Source organism: Cervus canadensis, chromosome 30, assembly GCF_019320065.1.
Source record: "Cervus canadensis isolate Bull #8, Minnesota chromosome 30, ASM1932006v1, whole genome shotgun sequence".
NCBI classification, from domain to species: domain Eukaryota; kingdom Metazoa; phylum Chordata; class Mammalia; order Artiodactyla; family Cervidae; genus Cervus; species Cervus canadensis.
Genome location: NC_057415.1, coordinates 22,069,484 through 22,086,872, shown reverse-complemented (window position 1 = coordinate 22,086,872; position 17,389 = coordinate 22,069,484). Strand labels below are relative to the sequence as shown.

General features: G+C 49.0%; 1 protein-coding gene across 1 annotated transcript; it reads left to right on the top strand.

Moving 5' to 3' along the window:
- The first annotated feature begins 2,310 nt into the window (after positions 1-2,310).
- S1PR3 (sphingosine-1-phosphate receptor 3) lies at positions 2,311-15,186 on the top strand. The gene is made up of 2 exons (XM_043453209.1): positions 2,311-2,535; positions 11,508-15,186. Exon 2 carries the CDS (start codon positions 11,651-11,653, stop codon positions 12,785-12,787), a length of 1,137 nt encoding a protein of 378 aa, XP_043309144.1. The 5' UTR covers positions 2,311-2,535; positions 11,508-11,650; the 3' UTR covers positions 12,788-15,186.
- The last annotated feature ends 2,203 nt before the right edge of the window (positions 15,187-17,389 follow it).

The window sequence follows — 17,389 nt, the reverse complement described above, 5'->3', positions numbered from 1 at the left end:
CCTCTGGAAACAGCTGTCCCTGCAGAGGGGAAGACTTTTATCCCACAGTCTCTTAGGGAGAACTGGTTCTCTCCAGAAAGTCATGAGAGAATGTGGTCTCTTAAGAGTTGTGTGGGGGTACAGAGGCCCCCCCCCCGAGTCAAGGTCCATTGTCTGAGCTTTAAGGGAAGGAGGAGTAGGCAGGGTTGGGCACTGGGCCAGTGAGAGGATCGTGTATGGATAGGGCTGCTCAGGATGGGAAATCTTTGCGGAAAAGGAGTTTCAGATATGCCTATATGTCAAATCCTCTCATCTCCCTTGGACACCTGCAGTTGAATCCCACAAGTTTTCAGGCTTCTGGAGTCCAGGTCCTGACGCTGGCTTTGGAGACATCACTAGGCCTCAAGGTTGCCCTTGGTGATGTCAAGATTTCAGACATTGTCCAGTGAATGAAGACATGGACACCAATCAAAACAAACCTCATAGTGCATTTTTCACAACACGAAGCAACTAATTAAACAGACTTGTTGATGAACCAACTGATTGTTTTGGTCAGTTGTAGGCACCATGGCCAGTACTCTGTCTTTTTACCCTGGTCATAGTGATTGGCTGAAAATGTGTGATCTGTCCTCTCCTTTTCCTGACTTGCTGTTGTAGAAGTGGAAAGATGAAAGCACACTTGGTTCCCCTTATAATTTGGAGCAGAAATGGCTTCTCAGAGCTTACATAGGATACTCTGAGCCAGTTTGGAAGGCGACCAGAGGGAACTCAGAGTAGATTAAGTGGAAACGAGGAGCGGGCAGCACCAGCCCTCCACTGAGCCCAAAGACCAACAGCGATCCGCAAACCCATACCAACACCCCTTTTTCTCCAGGGCTGGGGTTTCTCAACAGGGACCAACTCAAAAGGCAGGCAGAAGTGCTGGAAACTTGCTCAGTCCCACCCCTAATGGGCATTTGCTCCCAGCTCAAGAGGAAGGATGATGCTCGGGGCTCCTCCTCTAGAAGCAAGAGAGCAAATCACAGACAGGTAACTGAGCAACTCCCCAACTTGCTGGGACCCCTATGGTCCCAGTCCCCACCTCGCAGGAATGCACAGCCTTTCTATGATAGCAGACCTTCTGGTTCCTTCTTCCTGCCTCTCTCCTTTTCCTCCTAACCCTTCCCCCGCCCCCGCCCCCAACTGCCCACCTCTTTCTTTCTCCCTCCCCCTAGAAGCTTGGAGGGTTGGTTCTGTGTTCACTTACTCGTGACCTTCACTTTCCCTGTCCAATAGAGTTGGTCGTCCCCTCCCTGGGGATTCTTCTTTAGGAAGCTTTCACATAGACTATCTCATTCATACACACAAGAGGGGCGAATCGCTGAGATCTGCCCCCGCAGGCCCACGAGCTCTTGTGCCCGGGTTGGATCCGGGGATTCAGAGCGTGTGTACCCTCCGGGGAACAGCCCCGGCGCTAGAGGCTCAGAGCAGAAGGGAGGTGGTAGACGCAAGGTTCAAATCAAAATGTGGCCGGATGTCTCCCCTCAAGTTGGCGGTCAATTTCGACCAAAAACGATCGTGATCGCGACAAAGATGATGGTGATGAAACTAACAGCAATAATCTGCCAGACCCTCGCCCTCAATGCACCGGTCCAAGCCTAGTCCCCTATCCGGTTGGACCTTCCCCGCTGGGTGCTGGGCAGGGGTCGGCAGCCTTGAGGTCCCTGGAGGGGCGGAGGATCTGAGGGCAGTTCTGGGAGAGAGGCGGAGGGGCGAGCCAGACTCAGGGGGACTGTCGAGGGAGGCGGGGGCGACAGGAGAATGTCCGGGGCCCGCCAGAGGCTCGACTGCGGGGGCAGACACGAAAGGCGGGGACACTCCGGGGGTGGCAGTCGGGGAGAAGGATAAAGGGCTTGGGGGGCGAGGGCGGGAGCCGGGAGAGAAAGTGGGGTGCAGGGGCTGGGGGGAGGGGAGGAGGGATGGGGGTATAGGGGCTCAACGCTGAGGGAAGAAGTACAAAGGTGGTGGGGACCGAGGAGTGAGGAGGTGAGCGCGGAGGGCGGGGAGACGGCGGAGGGGCCAAGGACGGTGTGGGGTGGGAAGCGGGAAGGTGGGGACTTAAGGGGCCGGGGAGGGGGGAAGATGCGGGTGGGAGCGCCGCAGGGAGCCGGGGAGATGCAGCGGGGCCGGGAGATGGGGCGGGGCGCCGGGAGGTGGGGAAGGAGGTCCGGGTAGGAGGGGTCTTGCGGGGGCGGGAGTAAGGGGCTGGGAAGCGGGGAGGTGAGGGCGGGACGGCCGGGCGGGGAGGCGGGGAGGCGGGGCGCGGGCCCGGCCCCCGAGGTTAGCTGGAAAAGTTTGCGCCCGGGCCGGCGGGGGCAGAGGCTGAGGAAGCCGGTCTGGGAGACACGCGACCAGAACCCGGCGCCCAGCGCGGTGGCCGCAGGAACCCGAGCGAGACTCTGCGGCCCGGGCAGTGCTCCCAGCCCCGAGCGCCAAGTCTATCCCGGCGCCCCTGCACCGGGAGGGGAGGAAGGGGTGCCAAGATGCCTGGGGTCCGAGCGCCCTTCTCGGATGGAGGTGAGCCGGCGGGACCTAAGGCCCGGGGCCCCCAGGCTGGGTGGGGGCAGCCGGGTCCGCTTTTCTCACGGATTTCCAGCCCGTCTTCCAGGCCATCCAGCCCATCGCGACGTGGACCTGGGCGGGCGAGCACACCACATCAGCATCGCCCACTCCCACCAAGTCATCCATTCTGGTGACTGAACCCGGGCAGGGGAAGTGGGGATGGTTCCTTTTTTAACTACAGTTAGAGCATTTAAACTCCGAATGAAAGAGAAGTGATTCTTCACAGAGACGCGCCATGGGTCATTTTCCTGGGATAATTACGTTTATACCGCGTAGAATGCGGACCTGGGTGCTCTGGAAGTATGTGCTCTTGTTCTCTTGGGAACATCGTTCTATTTTATTTTCTTCGCCACAAAGTTCCAGTTTTCCTTCTATTTCTCAAACAAGGTATTCGGGGCTGTCGGAACCAGGCGGGGGGTGGGGTTGGGGGAGCGGGAAGAGGAGTCTGGAAGACAAAAGTTCCTACGTTGCGGTAATGATGTTCCCAGGGAAGATCAGTAAGTTATACTCATAACTGAGATAAATCCGGGGAAGCGACAGGACTGGTCCTTCTTCTACCCGATGGGAGGAAAGTGCTAACTTTGCCAGTTTTAACCCCCTGCCCCCACCATAGTCTCCAAATTGTTCTTCTTCTCCTTACTTTCTCTCTTCCTGACGTTGGACACTGCCAAGGACGTATTTCTTTGTGGTGTATTTATATTTAGATGTAAGAGAGGGACTTCATGTTGGATTTTTAAAGGGAACATGCTTTACTTTGAAGATGAAGAGCATGAATCAAGTCTGGCTCTTTCAGAGCTCTGGGTACTTCCAGAATTAGGCATCTTTTTAAAGTCTGGAGTTAAAAGTTGCAGACATTGTACAGAATCCTGATAGTAAAGTGTTAGTCGCTCAGTCCTGTCTGATTCTTCACAACCCCATGGGCTGTAGCCCACCAGGCTTCTCTGTCCTTAGAACCCTCCAGGCAAAAATACTGGAGTGGGTAGCCATCCCCTTCTCCGGGGTCCAAACCCCCATTGCAGGCAGATTCTTTTCCATCTGAGCCATCAGGGAAGCCCCAAAGAATTATATCTTCATGATTTATCTCTACAACATTCCTTTCTTCATTGATGAAAATCTTACAGGCATGATTAAGAAAAACTTAATTCCTAGAAAGTACAAGGGCAGGATTATGATCTGTGGGTATATGACTAATAAGGATGGTCAAGCTTGTTGCTTGTGTAAGTGGTGGTTCTGGGGTGTGTGTGTGTGTGTATGATGTGATGTGTGTGTGTGGTACTCAAAGAGTTGTGGACTCACTGATGCAGAGCTCAGTGACAGTTTGAATACTTTTGTTACCATAGGTGAACCACACATTGAGTTTTCTCAGTCAGCAAACTTTCACTTTGGGCCTGCTAGTCCAGGCGCCCTAGTCTCCTGACACCAGGGATCTGAAACACAAAATCAGCCCTTAAGATACAGATGCAATGATTCCTCAACTAGTATTCATCTCTGAAAATGCTGCTTTCCTCTTTATATTTGTGAATTCCATTAAATGCATGACTCTTCTAATTTTCTACCATATGTGGATAGTGAAGCTACCATTTCCTATACAAGGCCTACCTTATGAATTGGCCTAATGACTTTATGTCTCAAAATTTAGGGACTGATTTTCCTTTACCTGGAAATTATGACACTAATTTGATTCCACGGTATCTCTTTGACCCCCTAAAAATGTTTCAAGACCTACTGTGTATGCATATATTTTTGTTACAAAGACATGGGAATTTGAGCATAAAATAATCTTGAAACATTTGTTGTTGCCCAACTGGAGAAACCCTTTTCTCTGCTAGGACTTGGGACTGTGACTCTGGGCTGATCCAGCTGGCGTGGCAGCCTTGGGCAATCTACTATGTTGGCCAGTTAGCCGAGACTGAGGTGGCCCCGGGCTCTACAAGGCTTTCTGTTTCCTCACATTTGGTTTCATGGTTCCTTTCTTATCAGTTTTGGAGCCATTTGGTATTATTCCCTTGCCATATGTTTTCTGTAAAATTGGTTAATTACCTTAAGAACATTGAAATATACACATTACCATATGGAAAATGAAATAACCAGTGAAGATTTGCTGTTTGAAGCAGGGAACTCAAATCAGCTGTTCGGTGACAACCTAGAGGGGTGGAATGGGGTGGGAGGTGGGAGGGAGCTTCAAGAGGGAGGGCACATATGTACACCTACGGCTGATTCGTGTTGATGTATGGCAGAAACCAGCACAATATTGTAAAGCAATTATCCTCCAATTAAAAAATAAATAAATGAAAAAGAGAGATTCCATGAGCTTTTGGAGATGATATGCTAGACTTAGTGGAATCTTGTCTAGCTTTAGTTAATAATACTTTTTAAGTTGCTGCTACAGTTACTAGGCATAAAGTTTCTTTTGTTTTGTTTTTATTCTGATTTTGAGGAATCACAGCAGCATCTGTGAGAGGCCAGGGAATAGGCCAGTCAGGGAAATCAGTGATAAGGTTGTTCAGAGGAGGGTGTGGAACCCATCGGGTGGTTCTAACTTCTGGTTGGAACCGTGAGCTGGAGTGAGAATCCTGAGTCATTTGACTAGGCTCTTTGGCCTTGAAGATGCTGCTCCATTTTCTTGGGGTCAGAGTTTTCCATATATTTCAGTCAAGCCCCCCGATTCAGCATTCCAGCATTTTGCTAGCATAGTAGCAAGAAGTAGTTCGGTTCCAAGTATGCTGGTGACACCCGTGTCGCTAGATAGGTGAGGAACACATGGGAAGGTGACAGCGTCTGGAAGAGCTTATCCCTAATGTGGTGCCCTGGAATCCGATGCCATGGGCATCCAGCCCAGCGCAGCCTCTTCCAAGCGGTGCCGCAGGCTCGGTTTCCTCCTGTGTCCGTTTGGAAGCAGATGCTGTGGGGGGCTCAGATGTGGTACCTGCAAGATGCAGTGTGCAGAGCACGTGCCAGGTCACCGAGTGAGAGTGCCGCTGTGGGAAGGGATGAAAGGAGCCCCACAGTCACCACTTCTGGGCAGAACACCGCTCATTTTCGTATGCCTGGAGGAACTCGTTTCCACCCACTTTGATTCGTGCTGTGACAGTCTTGGTAGGTATTCAGTCCTGTACCCTTCCTTAGAACAAGCAGAGAAGAGAAAGTTTGAGAAAGAAAAGCAATGAAGGTAAAGACCTCTTGCATCAGAAGCATTTGCCCTCAGATTGATGAGCCTGGATGCCCAGGAGAACATGCAGAGAGGCAGATGTTCGAGCTGGACTTGGTTACGGGCACAACCTGCATACATGGGGCTCCCTGGACTGCCGTCAGATCTGTGTTGGCATCTGAGCCTTGTTTGCTCAGAGAATAACCTTTGGAGAAGCTGCAGAAAAGCAGGCAACCTGACCAGGGACAAACTCACTTCCGCAATCTGGAGAAGAAAGGGGAAGATGTGGAATCCTGATGTGGTTCATCTATAACAGCCTTTCTCACCAGGAGCTCCACTAATGGGTCCAGAGCAACATTCAGGCGTGCAAGGCTGAGTATGTGACACCTCTTGTCATGAACCATCTCTGAAAGCAGAGTGAGGTCACCTAAGAAACCCCTGAGTGAAGGGAAATACTCATTAGCAAAGGAATTTTGTTGGGGCCATGAAACGGCCAACTCATTATTTCCTTTCTAAATTCTTTTAAGTGGGGGAAAAAAGACACAAAAAACCTTGCTTTCCAAGAAATTTTACTTGTGAACAAATGCTTTGTGTTTTAATTCAGTTTGTGGGATGAATTGGGAGAATATAGCACTTTAAAAATATAATGCCTTGCATCTTACCGGGAGAAATCAATGTCTCACTATCTTATTGTGATTTTTTTTTTTTTTTTGGCCATTACAAAGAGAAAGAGACAGACCCCAGACTGGTGAAACATTTTTCCTTTGTTTTTTTTTTTTCCCCTTTTCCTTCTTTTTATAGTTTGTTTATTTTTCAAAGTGACATGAGTAGAGAAAGTGATTCTCCAGCATGGAAAACACATCTGGAATCCATCAGGCCCTGCCTGGCCCCCTCCCCCTCCCCCCCACAGATGCTCTTCCTTGGAATGGAGGGAGGGGGATGGGGTGACACCCCTATGAACCACCTTCCAGAAGCCATCATATTCCTCCTCTGCAGAAAGAAAAGCCTTGGTGTTGGAATGCCTTGAGGTAGACTCAAAGACCCCACCTGAATGAGGATGGAGTGAAAACTCTTAGGTAGCAGATCTCTGTTGAATAGATGGAAGGCAAGCCCAGGAGTGGGCAATATACTGCCTTTACCTTCACAGTGAGATGCAGGCAGTCAAATCTTCACTAAGAGTGGGGGAGAAGTCTGTGGGGGTCTGGATGACCTGAGCACAGTTTGGGAGGGAGAGCTCTGCTTATGGATATAAGTAAGGCCTGCTCTCAGGCACAGCTGTGTCGGAATCTGGGTTTGTTGGAAGACTTCTGCATATGAGCAGAAGCACCCACATGTCTTCTATAACTGGCCAGGTTTTCTGAATGTGTACATGACTAGCTGGCGCCCAGCCACACTTTTCAGCATCAGGCTGTATTTTTCAGTATTCAGGTGGAAATTAAGCAGTGATCCAATTTTTACAATGGAAAGGCAGATACTGGTCTGGTCACTACCAGCCCCAGACACTTATCTTTTAAAATAAAATGTGAGCATTTGTAACATGTAACTCTTACTCTCTATGGGGACTTCTCCAGCTACCCACAAAAACAGTTCTCAGGACCACTGGCTGAGACCCGTAAGCCTCTGTGGGCACCCTCCATAAAAACCTAGCCTAGACATCAGCAGTAGGAAGTCCCTGGTACCCCCTCAGCACACAGGCACATGCTCACCGTGGGGGACATCCTCAACTTGTCCTAGCAGGGCTGCTGAGGACAACAGCACAGGGAAACCACTCCACGTCCACAACCCAGAATGTATCCGTCCACACAGCGGGAGCAATGGGAAGGAGTTACCCACATCTCTCCGCATGACTCACATTGAGCAGGAAGCTCACAGGAACATCCCATTGAGAAGAAGATGCCAGGCACAGCTTCATGACTCCATTTATGTGAGGGTCAGACACAGGCTAAATTACTGTAAGGGATAAGAAGTCCAGAGAGTGGTGCCATTCTGGTGGTTAGTGACTAGAAGAGTCCATGAGGGATAGGAAAGTTTGGGTCTCCCAGGACCCCTAGTGCCCACAAATGCCCAGCACTCCTGCAGTGGCTGGGAGCAGCAGGATGGGTGACACACGGAGGGCCGATGCCCACCTCTCCATGAGCAGAGCCAGCTGACTCTCAAAGATTCGGGGACCAGGGAAGGGGCAGAGCGTTCTCTCCGCAGACTCAGAGTCTATGTTCCATCCCTCCGGATGGAGGCAGGAACTAGCCCATGAGATGGTTTTGACCATGCATAGTGGCATTCAGATTTGTCCAAAATCAATCTGATCTTTGGCCCGGCACAAAACTCTCAGATGGGATCAGCTTTTTAATGTTGATAACCCAAAGAAAATAAGCTTTTGGATTCCAAAGAGAGATGGGTATCTTCCAGTTACCCACAGTGTGGTATTTTATAACAAAAAAGTTTCTGAGAAAATATGCTCCTTGAGTGATACATATTTAAGGGAAATTATAAATTGAGCATTAATGGGAAAATGTGTTTACCCTCAGGATTCATGGTTTTGATGGGTTTCTGGCACATCTTAAACTATTGTCATTTTGCTTATTTTCTTGCTGGGTATTAGTTTTTATTGTTTCCTTTCATACCTTCTACTCAAATTTATCAAAACTCTACATATGGAGGGGGAAAAAAATGAATGTGAGTCTGTGGAGCCTGCGGTGTACTTCCTCTGCCCTTTGTTTCCAAGAGAAGTCCACATCCAGCAATTTTAAAGGGACTCGCAGCCCTGCTCTCTCTACTGTATAGCCCAGTCGGAGGGGCAGAGACTGTCTAGAGGGGGCCATGAGGTATTTAAGGCCATCACAGGGAAACTAAGGCACAGGAGAGAAACTTCGGACATACTCTTTTCAAAAGGCTTTCAGATGCAGTTTCCTGGAGCTGTTTCGCCCCAGTGTGAGTGGGAATTACGGTACAATTCACATTGCTCTCCTTTTATGTAATGTTTGCATATTTTTATCATTCAGGCTGTTCTGGTGCTAAGTCACCATCATAACTCCTCTTGTTATGCTCACCGGTATCAGGTCCTGGGATAGAGGGGCGGCCACCTGGACATGGCAGCCAGTGGCCTGGAGTGGCGGGGGCAGGGGCGGAGGTGGGGAGAGGGCGTGTTGGAGGGCCCTCAGGCCAGTTATATGACCCCACTGCCGTCGGAGAAAATCCGCCCCTTTCAGGATGCCGCTGCTTTGTGACTCTCTTTGGAGCAGCACGTGTGTTCCTCTTCCCTACCTTTGGGTCATGCCTCTTCTGTGTACAAGGACATACGTGGTGCCATGACAGGGCATCCATGCTGGAATGCCAAGCGCTCTCTCCGGGTTGTGCTCCGGGGTGGGAGGTGCTGGAAAGATAACCAGGCAACTAGGTTCTCCTGTGCCTGGTCTCCTACAACAGCCAGAAAGGGTCAGCAAAGTGGGAGCACAGAGACTGCATTCGGTGCCCACAGATGAGAACACTTAGATGAGCAGTAATGAAGGGCACACGCGTTTACTGGGCACCATTAATGTACGTGGTTCTGAGAGGAGAGATGGAGAGGGTGAAATAAGGGGCTCCAGGAAAGTGCTCTGAGAGTTTCAGTGGCTGCTCTTATCTCTATCCTTAAAAAAGTTTGTTCTAAAAAGTGGTGTGCTGGGGCAGGATGATTCCAGAAAATGCTATAGAGCTGGTAGAAGTTGATCTGGAGCCTTAAGGATGGGCACGATTTAAATAAAAATGGAAAAGAGGTAAGCTGGTGGGGGTGAGTGGCCCACGAGCTGACCCCCCACCACCCCTGCTTCTGTCTCTGGAAGGCCAGGCCCCTTATCACAGACCAAGCAGGGGGGACCAGGGCTGGGTAGGGAGCCTGCCTCCTGCATGAGGCCTCACAGTGCCCCTGGGTGAGGGGAGGCAGCCCCAAGGTCGGGTGCTGCCTCCAAGGCTCATCAGCAATGTGGGAGACCTTGGCAGGCCCCAACATTTGGTGGTAAAGCTGACTCCCAGCCCTCCATGACCTCAAACTGCACTGAGACACCAGGGGCTCATGTGGTTTCCACAATAAGCCACACACGAAACTCCAGGACATTAGAAGACATCTCTGCAAAGAAGCAGTGGGGACCATCTTTGCCCCATGTCAGAAAACCAGGCTCCCCCAAATTAAGGGAGTGGAGGCTTGACAACATCCTCAGGGCCCTGGAGCCAGTGCCCGAGTGGCAGGAAAGCCGATGGTCAGGGAGCTCTGTCTGGAGCCTCCTCTGATTCTCACTCACAGAGCAGCTACCCAGGCTGAGCCCAGGGTCCTCCTGCCCCTGGGGCCTTCTCTGGAATGAGCTCAGCAGTGGTACCAGGCCTTCAGATTCCACTGCACCCCAAAATGCACAACCCTATTTCTATGGAGAGTGGTCCATGTGCCACCAAGCCAAACTGAGGGCTGTGACTTAAACTTATAAAAGTTAAAAAAACTTCACCAGATCCACACAGTAGGCTGATGTAAACTGACCTTGTTTGAGTTTAGTTATATATTTAAATATTCAAATAGTTTTAATCAGTGCATTTAGCGAAAACCATGTCTCCCTTGGTAGTCGGGGCTGCTCTGCCTTGGACACCACCAGAAGCCTTTGGATAAAGCCGCATGGGGGTGGGGGGTGCGTAGAGGCCCAGAGGGGGAAGGGCCATCAGAAGCCTGGCTCTTGGGCTCCCTGCTCCACTGTCACTGGTGCTCCAGATTGGTTGTTTCTTTCCATTCACACACACCGATTTCGTTTTGGCACTTTAGACAGTTGTATCTAAACTCTGAATTTTAAGCCAAACTAAAAAATCCACTTGTTTGTCCTCGCTCTTCTTCCTTTAGCCTCAGTAGCGGTTGATTCCACTTTTACAGGTTTATATTCTTTCTCCCCCTGGCTCCACGATTAGCTGCTCTCTCAGGGAGTGGCCCTGTGGGCCCTGTGTGGGCTGTGCTGGACCAGATGGTTTGTCTCTGAGCTCTCTGTGGGGCAGACCTGGGGGCCATCTAGATTTGATTTCTGGTCTTGGCCCTGGTCCCAGGGATTCCAGGGAAGTGTGACTACTTCCTACAACATTGTTTCAAAACCCACCAAGGAGGTTTCAGGAATCATTCTGAATTCCATCCTATTTTTTGGACCTGACATAATCTCTGTTTCTCAGTAACTGGGAATAAGGGTTTCCCAGCTCCTGTGCAGGAGATGGGGCTCCCCAGGTGATGCTAGTGGTAAAGAATCCACTCACCCGTGCAGGAGACACTAGAGATGTGGGTTTGATTCCTGGGTTGGGAAGATTCCCTGGAGGAGGGCAACCCACTCCAGTATTCTTGCCTGGAGAATCCCATGGACAGAGGGGCCTGGCGGGCTATAGTCCATAGGGCCACAGAGTTGGACAGGACTGAAGCAACTTAGCATGCATGCATGCACAGTAGATGAGTATGGACTGGTTAGCGTGCCTAAGTGCCTTGAGATCTCCAGGTGGAAGTGTTCTTTGGGTTTAAATCCGTGTGTTTGGATTACATGATTGAATGATGACAGTGCTCGATCACAGGATTTCTCTCCTTGGCGACTGCAGACAACAGAATTCCTTCTTCTGGTCTGCATAGTCACATAGGAAGTTTGCCTGGGTTAAAGGCCCTCTTTGGGCCCTTATGGACCAGCCATCCAAATGCTTCAGCATTTTTAGTGCCTTTCTCCAACTCTGTTGCTGCTGTTGCTTGTAGGTGCTGTTACTTTATCACTGGGCTCTCTCTCCTTTTATCTTTTCCTAGAAGCCTATTCTCAACACCCTAGCCGGTGTCTGGCCTGGATCCCTGTTGCAGCCTAAGCGGAAAGCTTTGTTTTCCCTGGAGATGGACGTTCTCAGCGCGCCCTCTGGTGGATTCAGGAGCTAACTGATTGTGAGTTCCAAGTGATGGCGATGATTCTCACGCCACACCCCAGACCTTACCCCTCCAACGAGACCCTGCGCGAACATTACAGCTACGTGGGCAAGCTGGAGGAGAGGCTGAAGGGCGCTTCTGAGGGCGGCACGCTCACCACCGCCCTGTTCTTGATCATCTGCAGCTTCATTGTCTTGGAGAACCTGATGGTCTTGATTGCCATCTGGAAAAACAATAAATTCCACAACCGCATGTACTTTTTCATTGGTAACCTGGCCCTCTGCGACCTGCTGGCCGGCATAGCCTACAAGGTCAACATTCTGATGTCGGGCAAGAGGACGCTGAGCCTCTCCCTGACGGTCTGGTTCCTACGGGAAGGCAGCATGTTTGTGGCCCTTGGGGCGTCCACCTGTAGCCTGCTGGCCATTGCTATTGAGAGACACTTGACCATGATCAAAATGAGGCCGTACGATGCCAACAAGAAGCACCGTGTCTTTCTTCTGATCGGGATGTGCTGGCTCATCGCCTTCTCGCTGGGCGCCTTACCCATCCTGGGCTGGAACTGCCTGCACAACCTCCCCGACTGCTCCACCATCCTGCCCCTCTACTCCAAGAAGTACATCGCGTTCTGCATCAGCATCTTCATGGCCATCCTGGTGACCATCGTGATCCTGTACGCACGCATCTACTTCCTGGTGAAGTCCAGCAGCCGCAGGGTGGCCAGCCCGCACAACTCAGAGCGGTCCATGGCCCTGCTGCGGACCGTGGTGATCGTGGTGAGTGTGTTCATCGCCTGCTGGTCCCCACTCTTCATCCTCTTCCTCGTGGACGTGGCCTGCAAGGTGAAGGAGTGCCCCATCCTATTCAAGGCCCAGTGGTTCATCATGCTGGCCGTGCTCAACTCCGCCATGAACCCCGTCATCTACACGCTGGCCAGCAAGGAGATGCGGCGGGCCTTCTTCCGACTTGTCTGCACCTGCCTGGTCAGGGGCCGGGGCGCCCACTCCTCACCCATCCAGCCCGCTCTCGACCCAAGCAGAAGCAAATCCAGCGGCAGCAACAACAGCAGCCCCTCCCCCAAAAGCAAGGAAAACCTCCCCCAAACGGCTGCCTCGCCCTGCATCACCGACAGAAACAAAACCCTGCAGAACGGAGTCATCTACAAGTGAGGGTGCGGGCCTCAAGGAAACTGGGGTCCTTGCATTGCCACAGGAACAGTGGCAACCAACCCTGCAGCCACGTTCTTCTGGATTGCATGCCTCACCCATGGGGGTATTTCCAGAGCTGGGACTCGAGAAAGCTGTTCTGCCAACAGCTGGCCTGGCTGGTGTGGATGTCTCTTAAGGAGGGCACCCAAGGAACTGCTGATGCATTTCATTGCAGACATCGTGCCTTGTCCATTTAGGCTCTAGGGTCTTCCAAATGTACCAAGCTGCTGATGTCATCAGCCGCCTTCCCCTGAATCCTCCCTCCCCGCTGGCCTCTGTTTGGAGAGGGAAGGTGTTGGACCACACACACTGTGCAGTGTGTTTCCCAGGAACATCGTCATCCCAGGATGATGTTCGATGACTGTACACTACATTGACTGTGCACAGATGGATGCTGTATAGTCATCGTTCCTGTGTTACAGAGCACTTGCGTTTCAAATGTCTGCCCCTGGCACATGTGTAAGCTGAGGTACATGGTGTTGTTCTGTAACAGGGAGTACAAGTAAGTTCTGGCTGAACCACCAAGTATGAGGATGTGACCGGGAACTAGTTGGACAGGCCAGTCGCAGTCTCTTCAGACTGACACAAAGTGTCATGTTAAGCAGGTCTTGAAAGCACAGCCCCTCTAAAAGGGCTTGTCCGAGGCTGGTCTCAGATGTAAGCATCTGACCTCCAACTGTCCTGAGATGCCCTTGACAGCGTCTGGAGGATCCAGGAGGGAACGAGTGAGTTCTGTGGACGTACGTCCCCCAAGGGGACCCCTGCTTGTCTTTTCGTCATTTCTCCCTGAGGAGTCTTAAGCTCATCCAAAAGTCAAATTAGCCAAATTACCCAACTGTTTGGGGTTTCTCCGAATCCTAGAAAAGACAGCCAAGGTATTTCAGGAGCCTGTGCCCCACACCAATCAAGAAAAGAATCCAAGAGGGAGAAGCAGAGGACAGACCCCTGGCCCATTTCACCTTTCCAACATAATGGGGAGTTTCTGTTGAATTTGAAGATGCTTACAGGACAGCACTGTGATCCTGTGTTGAGTTTGAATCTGTATCAGAAAAGTACCAAGTTAGTTAACCCCCCTGTGCTGTTACAGCTGAGCAGCTGGGGCTGTCCACAGCCTCATGGATTCCTGAAAGCTGACCCTGACCATGACCATTAGAGCAGTTTAATTGTGATCTGGCAGTTTGTGTTTTCTTCAAAGAGATGTAGCAATACTGTAATCTTTCCTTTTAACACAGGCTGACCCTGTATCACTCTTTACCTTTAGAAGGAATTACTTAGAAGGCATTTTTGTACACAGTCATCCCCAAGGATTCTTCATGAAGTACAAATGGATGAAAGATATACAAATTTGCAGAACTGTCATAAGTATATAGTTGATGTACTGAGTCTTTTGTTTTTTAAAAAGATAAGAAGGAACCTTCAAAAGGTAAGCCTCACTTCAGAACCCCTGAAGTTTTTAGGTTCAGTGGGAACTTTGCCTGAGTAAAGACTAAAAAAGTAGTCTTAACACATGAATAACTTTTCAGAGAAAAAGTGACTCCTCTTTGTAATCTCATGCCAGTTCCTCTTAATTAAGGAACATTTTCGTGGGTCCTGGGTGACCATGTACCACCCAACATCTTTCTTAATTTTTGTTGCTGATGGAGATAAATCCTATTTGCAAGGACATGCTCATCAGTGGCATTTTAATTGTTTTCATTGCATCACTGAAAAGGAGCTTATTCTCTTGTCAAACAGCCTGAGAAAACCCAGAGCATTTATAGAAAAGTTAACCATTAAGATCCTGGGTTAAGAAAATAACAACAAAATTGACTCAGAGAGCCAAAATATTGAGTATTGCATTTTGTCTTCAGTGGTGAAATGACTTAAGAACTTTATATATTAGTTCTGAGTTGCTTGGGGGCTTCAGCTCTCTGGCACTAAAAGTAATATAACACTGCACCATAACCTCAACTTTTTTTTGAGGTAGCATAACACTTTCAATCAATCTGAATGAAAAATACTCCAAAACAGTCATTGTGTCTGTTTGAGATATGCAAAAATAATAATAATAATAATCAAATTTAGTAACAAGTGTCAGAGAAGGAGATGGCAACCCACTAGCGTAATCCTGCCTAGGAAATTCCATGGACAGAAGATCCTTGTGGGCTACAGTCCATGAAGTGGCAAAGAGCTTACACGACCGAGTGACTGAACAACAAAAAGTACCAACTGTACAATCCTAACTAGCTAGCTGATCATTTAGAAGTTGGGTGTGTCAAAGTCACAGAGAACCTGTGTGTTAGTGCTCATTCAGTCAGTAACCTTCATCGAATCCCATGTATGGTTGTTAAAAAAAAATAAAATGAAAGCCTTTGTATAAACTGGGTGTCGGGAGTCCACGTGGGGAGCTGTGTACACTAAGGCCGCCCCTGGCGAGATGCAGAGTGACAGCAGGAACTCCCACCTGCTGCTAGTTGTCTCTCCAGGAGTTAAATCACTCTGAGAACGCTAGCATTTTCCGTGTACTTCCCAATAGCAGAACTGGTGTTTTGGTGGAATAGCACCCAGTACACCCAAGTTTCCTAAAATACCAGCTCTGCTCGTGGGAAGTGGCTCAGATGGTAAAGAATCCACCTGCAATGCGGGAAACCCAGGTTCAATCCCTGGGTCAGGAAGATTCCCTGGAGAAGAGAATGGCAACCCGCTCTAGGATTCTTGCTGAAGAATTCCATGGACAGGGGAGCCTGGCGGGCTACAGTCCATGGGGTTGCAAAGAGTCAGATATGACTGAGCAGCTAGCACGTTCACTTTCCACCAGTTTTGGTAGGTCAATAGGGAAGGAGGTCAATAGACTACCCTTTCAATAGGGAGAAAATTGTAAGAGTCCTGGCAACCAAAGTACAGACAAAAGAGATAGGACGGTGGGTTCTGCTCCATTTGGTACAATGCAGGCAACAGGAGAGACTTGATAAACGAGCCCTTTCTCTAGCTTTTTCCATCACAGATGGTAAGTTTTCACCTCTCCACCCTGCATTCTTACATAGAAAGAAGCCAGTGTTTGGCATCACTAGTTGGTAGTGACATTCCTGAAGAAATCTGCCCCCAGAAGTACCTGTGGGTGTATATTCATCATTTCTGTGTTACAGAGCACTTGGACTTCAAATGTCTGCCATTGATACATGCACAAGCTGCAGTGTGTGGTACCATTATGTAACAAAGACCGCAACCTACTGCCACCTTTGATACTGCCCAAGGCCAAGTGGGCAGAAGTTTACCTAAATCCCATCAGGAATGCTTCTATCAAACTGCCATTTTCATCCCACACCTTTGGTGTCCCTAACAGGACTCTGCTGTGATTGTATTTTAAGAGGTCTCCTAGGGAATAATTGAGAATATCTGCTTTCTGTGGAAATGTTTCCAACTCCCCTCCTCTCCTTCATGAGGCAATACAAGATCCACCATCCAAATGAGAGACTTTTCACAATATTCTTTATTGCCCACAGACTCACATTGACAGTCAGTTAACATCAGACTATTTAGAGAACAGTTGTTTCTCTCCACCCTTGACCCATGGTTCTTCTACACTGGAAAAGAGCCTTTCACAGAAATGTATTATTAACGAGGTGTACATTATAGAAAACTTGTAGTTAAATTACCAAGTCCATGCTTTTAAATGTAGCTACGAGTGCAAAACCTCCACACTCAAATGTTTTTAGTATCTAAGTCAAATATCAAAGGGTTTGCTACTTAATCAGAAACGCACACACCACTATTCTGAAAATGAAGGCACATTTTCCAATAACCAGTGACAAGGAGTGCCGTCGTGCCTAAGTGGGAGTGACAACCTCTGCTCCTGGGCCATGGTGGTGACGCACAGAAATGCCACGTGGCACCTCCACCTGGCTGCCCTGGAAGCTCAGGGATGTGCCCGGCCTGGCGACAGAGCTCACAACAGGAAACCACATCATTTACTGAAGGAGCGACGTGGAATCACTGAACGTGAGGAGGGAATTTAAGCCAATTCTCTTCACCCATTGTGTTGTCAAATCTCCCAGAGGTTGGCCAAATAATTTCAGTTTCATTATCTTTCAAAGAACAGAGATTAGAAAACTTGAAGTTGATCTTGTGTTTCCACTCCTCAGAGATCTCCAACACCAATTCTTATCCAGTAGCAACATAGAAAGTGGTAAATTGGCAATAAACCAGAGATCTTCACAGGAATTCTTTTTTGTTTCACAAAAGTTAATGGAAAATAAACATGAAATTTTCAAATATTTACCAATAGGTATAATTTCCCATCCAAATGCTTTTTTAAAAGTAATAAATATCTCATTATTACACGTTAGATGTACACGGGACGGAGTTCTCTCCTAATCCTTGGATTTAAGCATCAAATTTTAATTATTTAGTGCTGGATACAAAGAAACATTCATGTCCTTAATTTTACAAGATTTACTCTGGAACAAGTTATATTCAAAAGTCAAAGGAACAGAGAACATTCCACTTGCAACCAACATATAATTGTTACAAAAACGTTTATTCAGTGTTAAAAAATGGATTTGTCTATTGATTTCTGCTTTAATC

Bases quoted from the DNA above. Each gene is read 5' to 3' on its own strand.
- S1PR3 (XM_043453209.1), top strand. From the start codon at position 11,651: ATGGCGATGATTCTCACGCCACACCCCAGACCTTACCCCTCCAACGAG.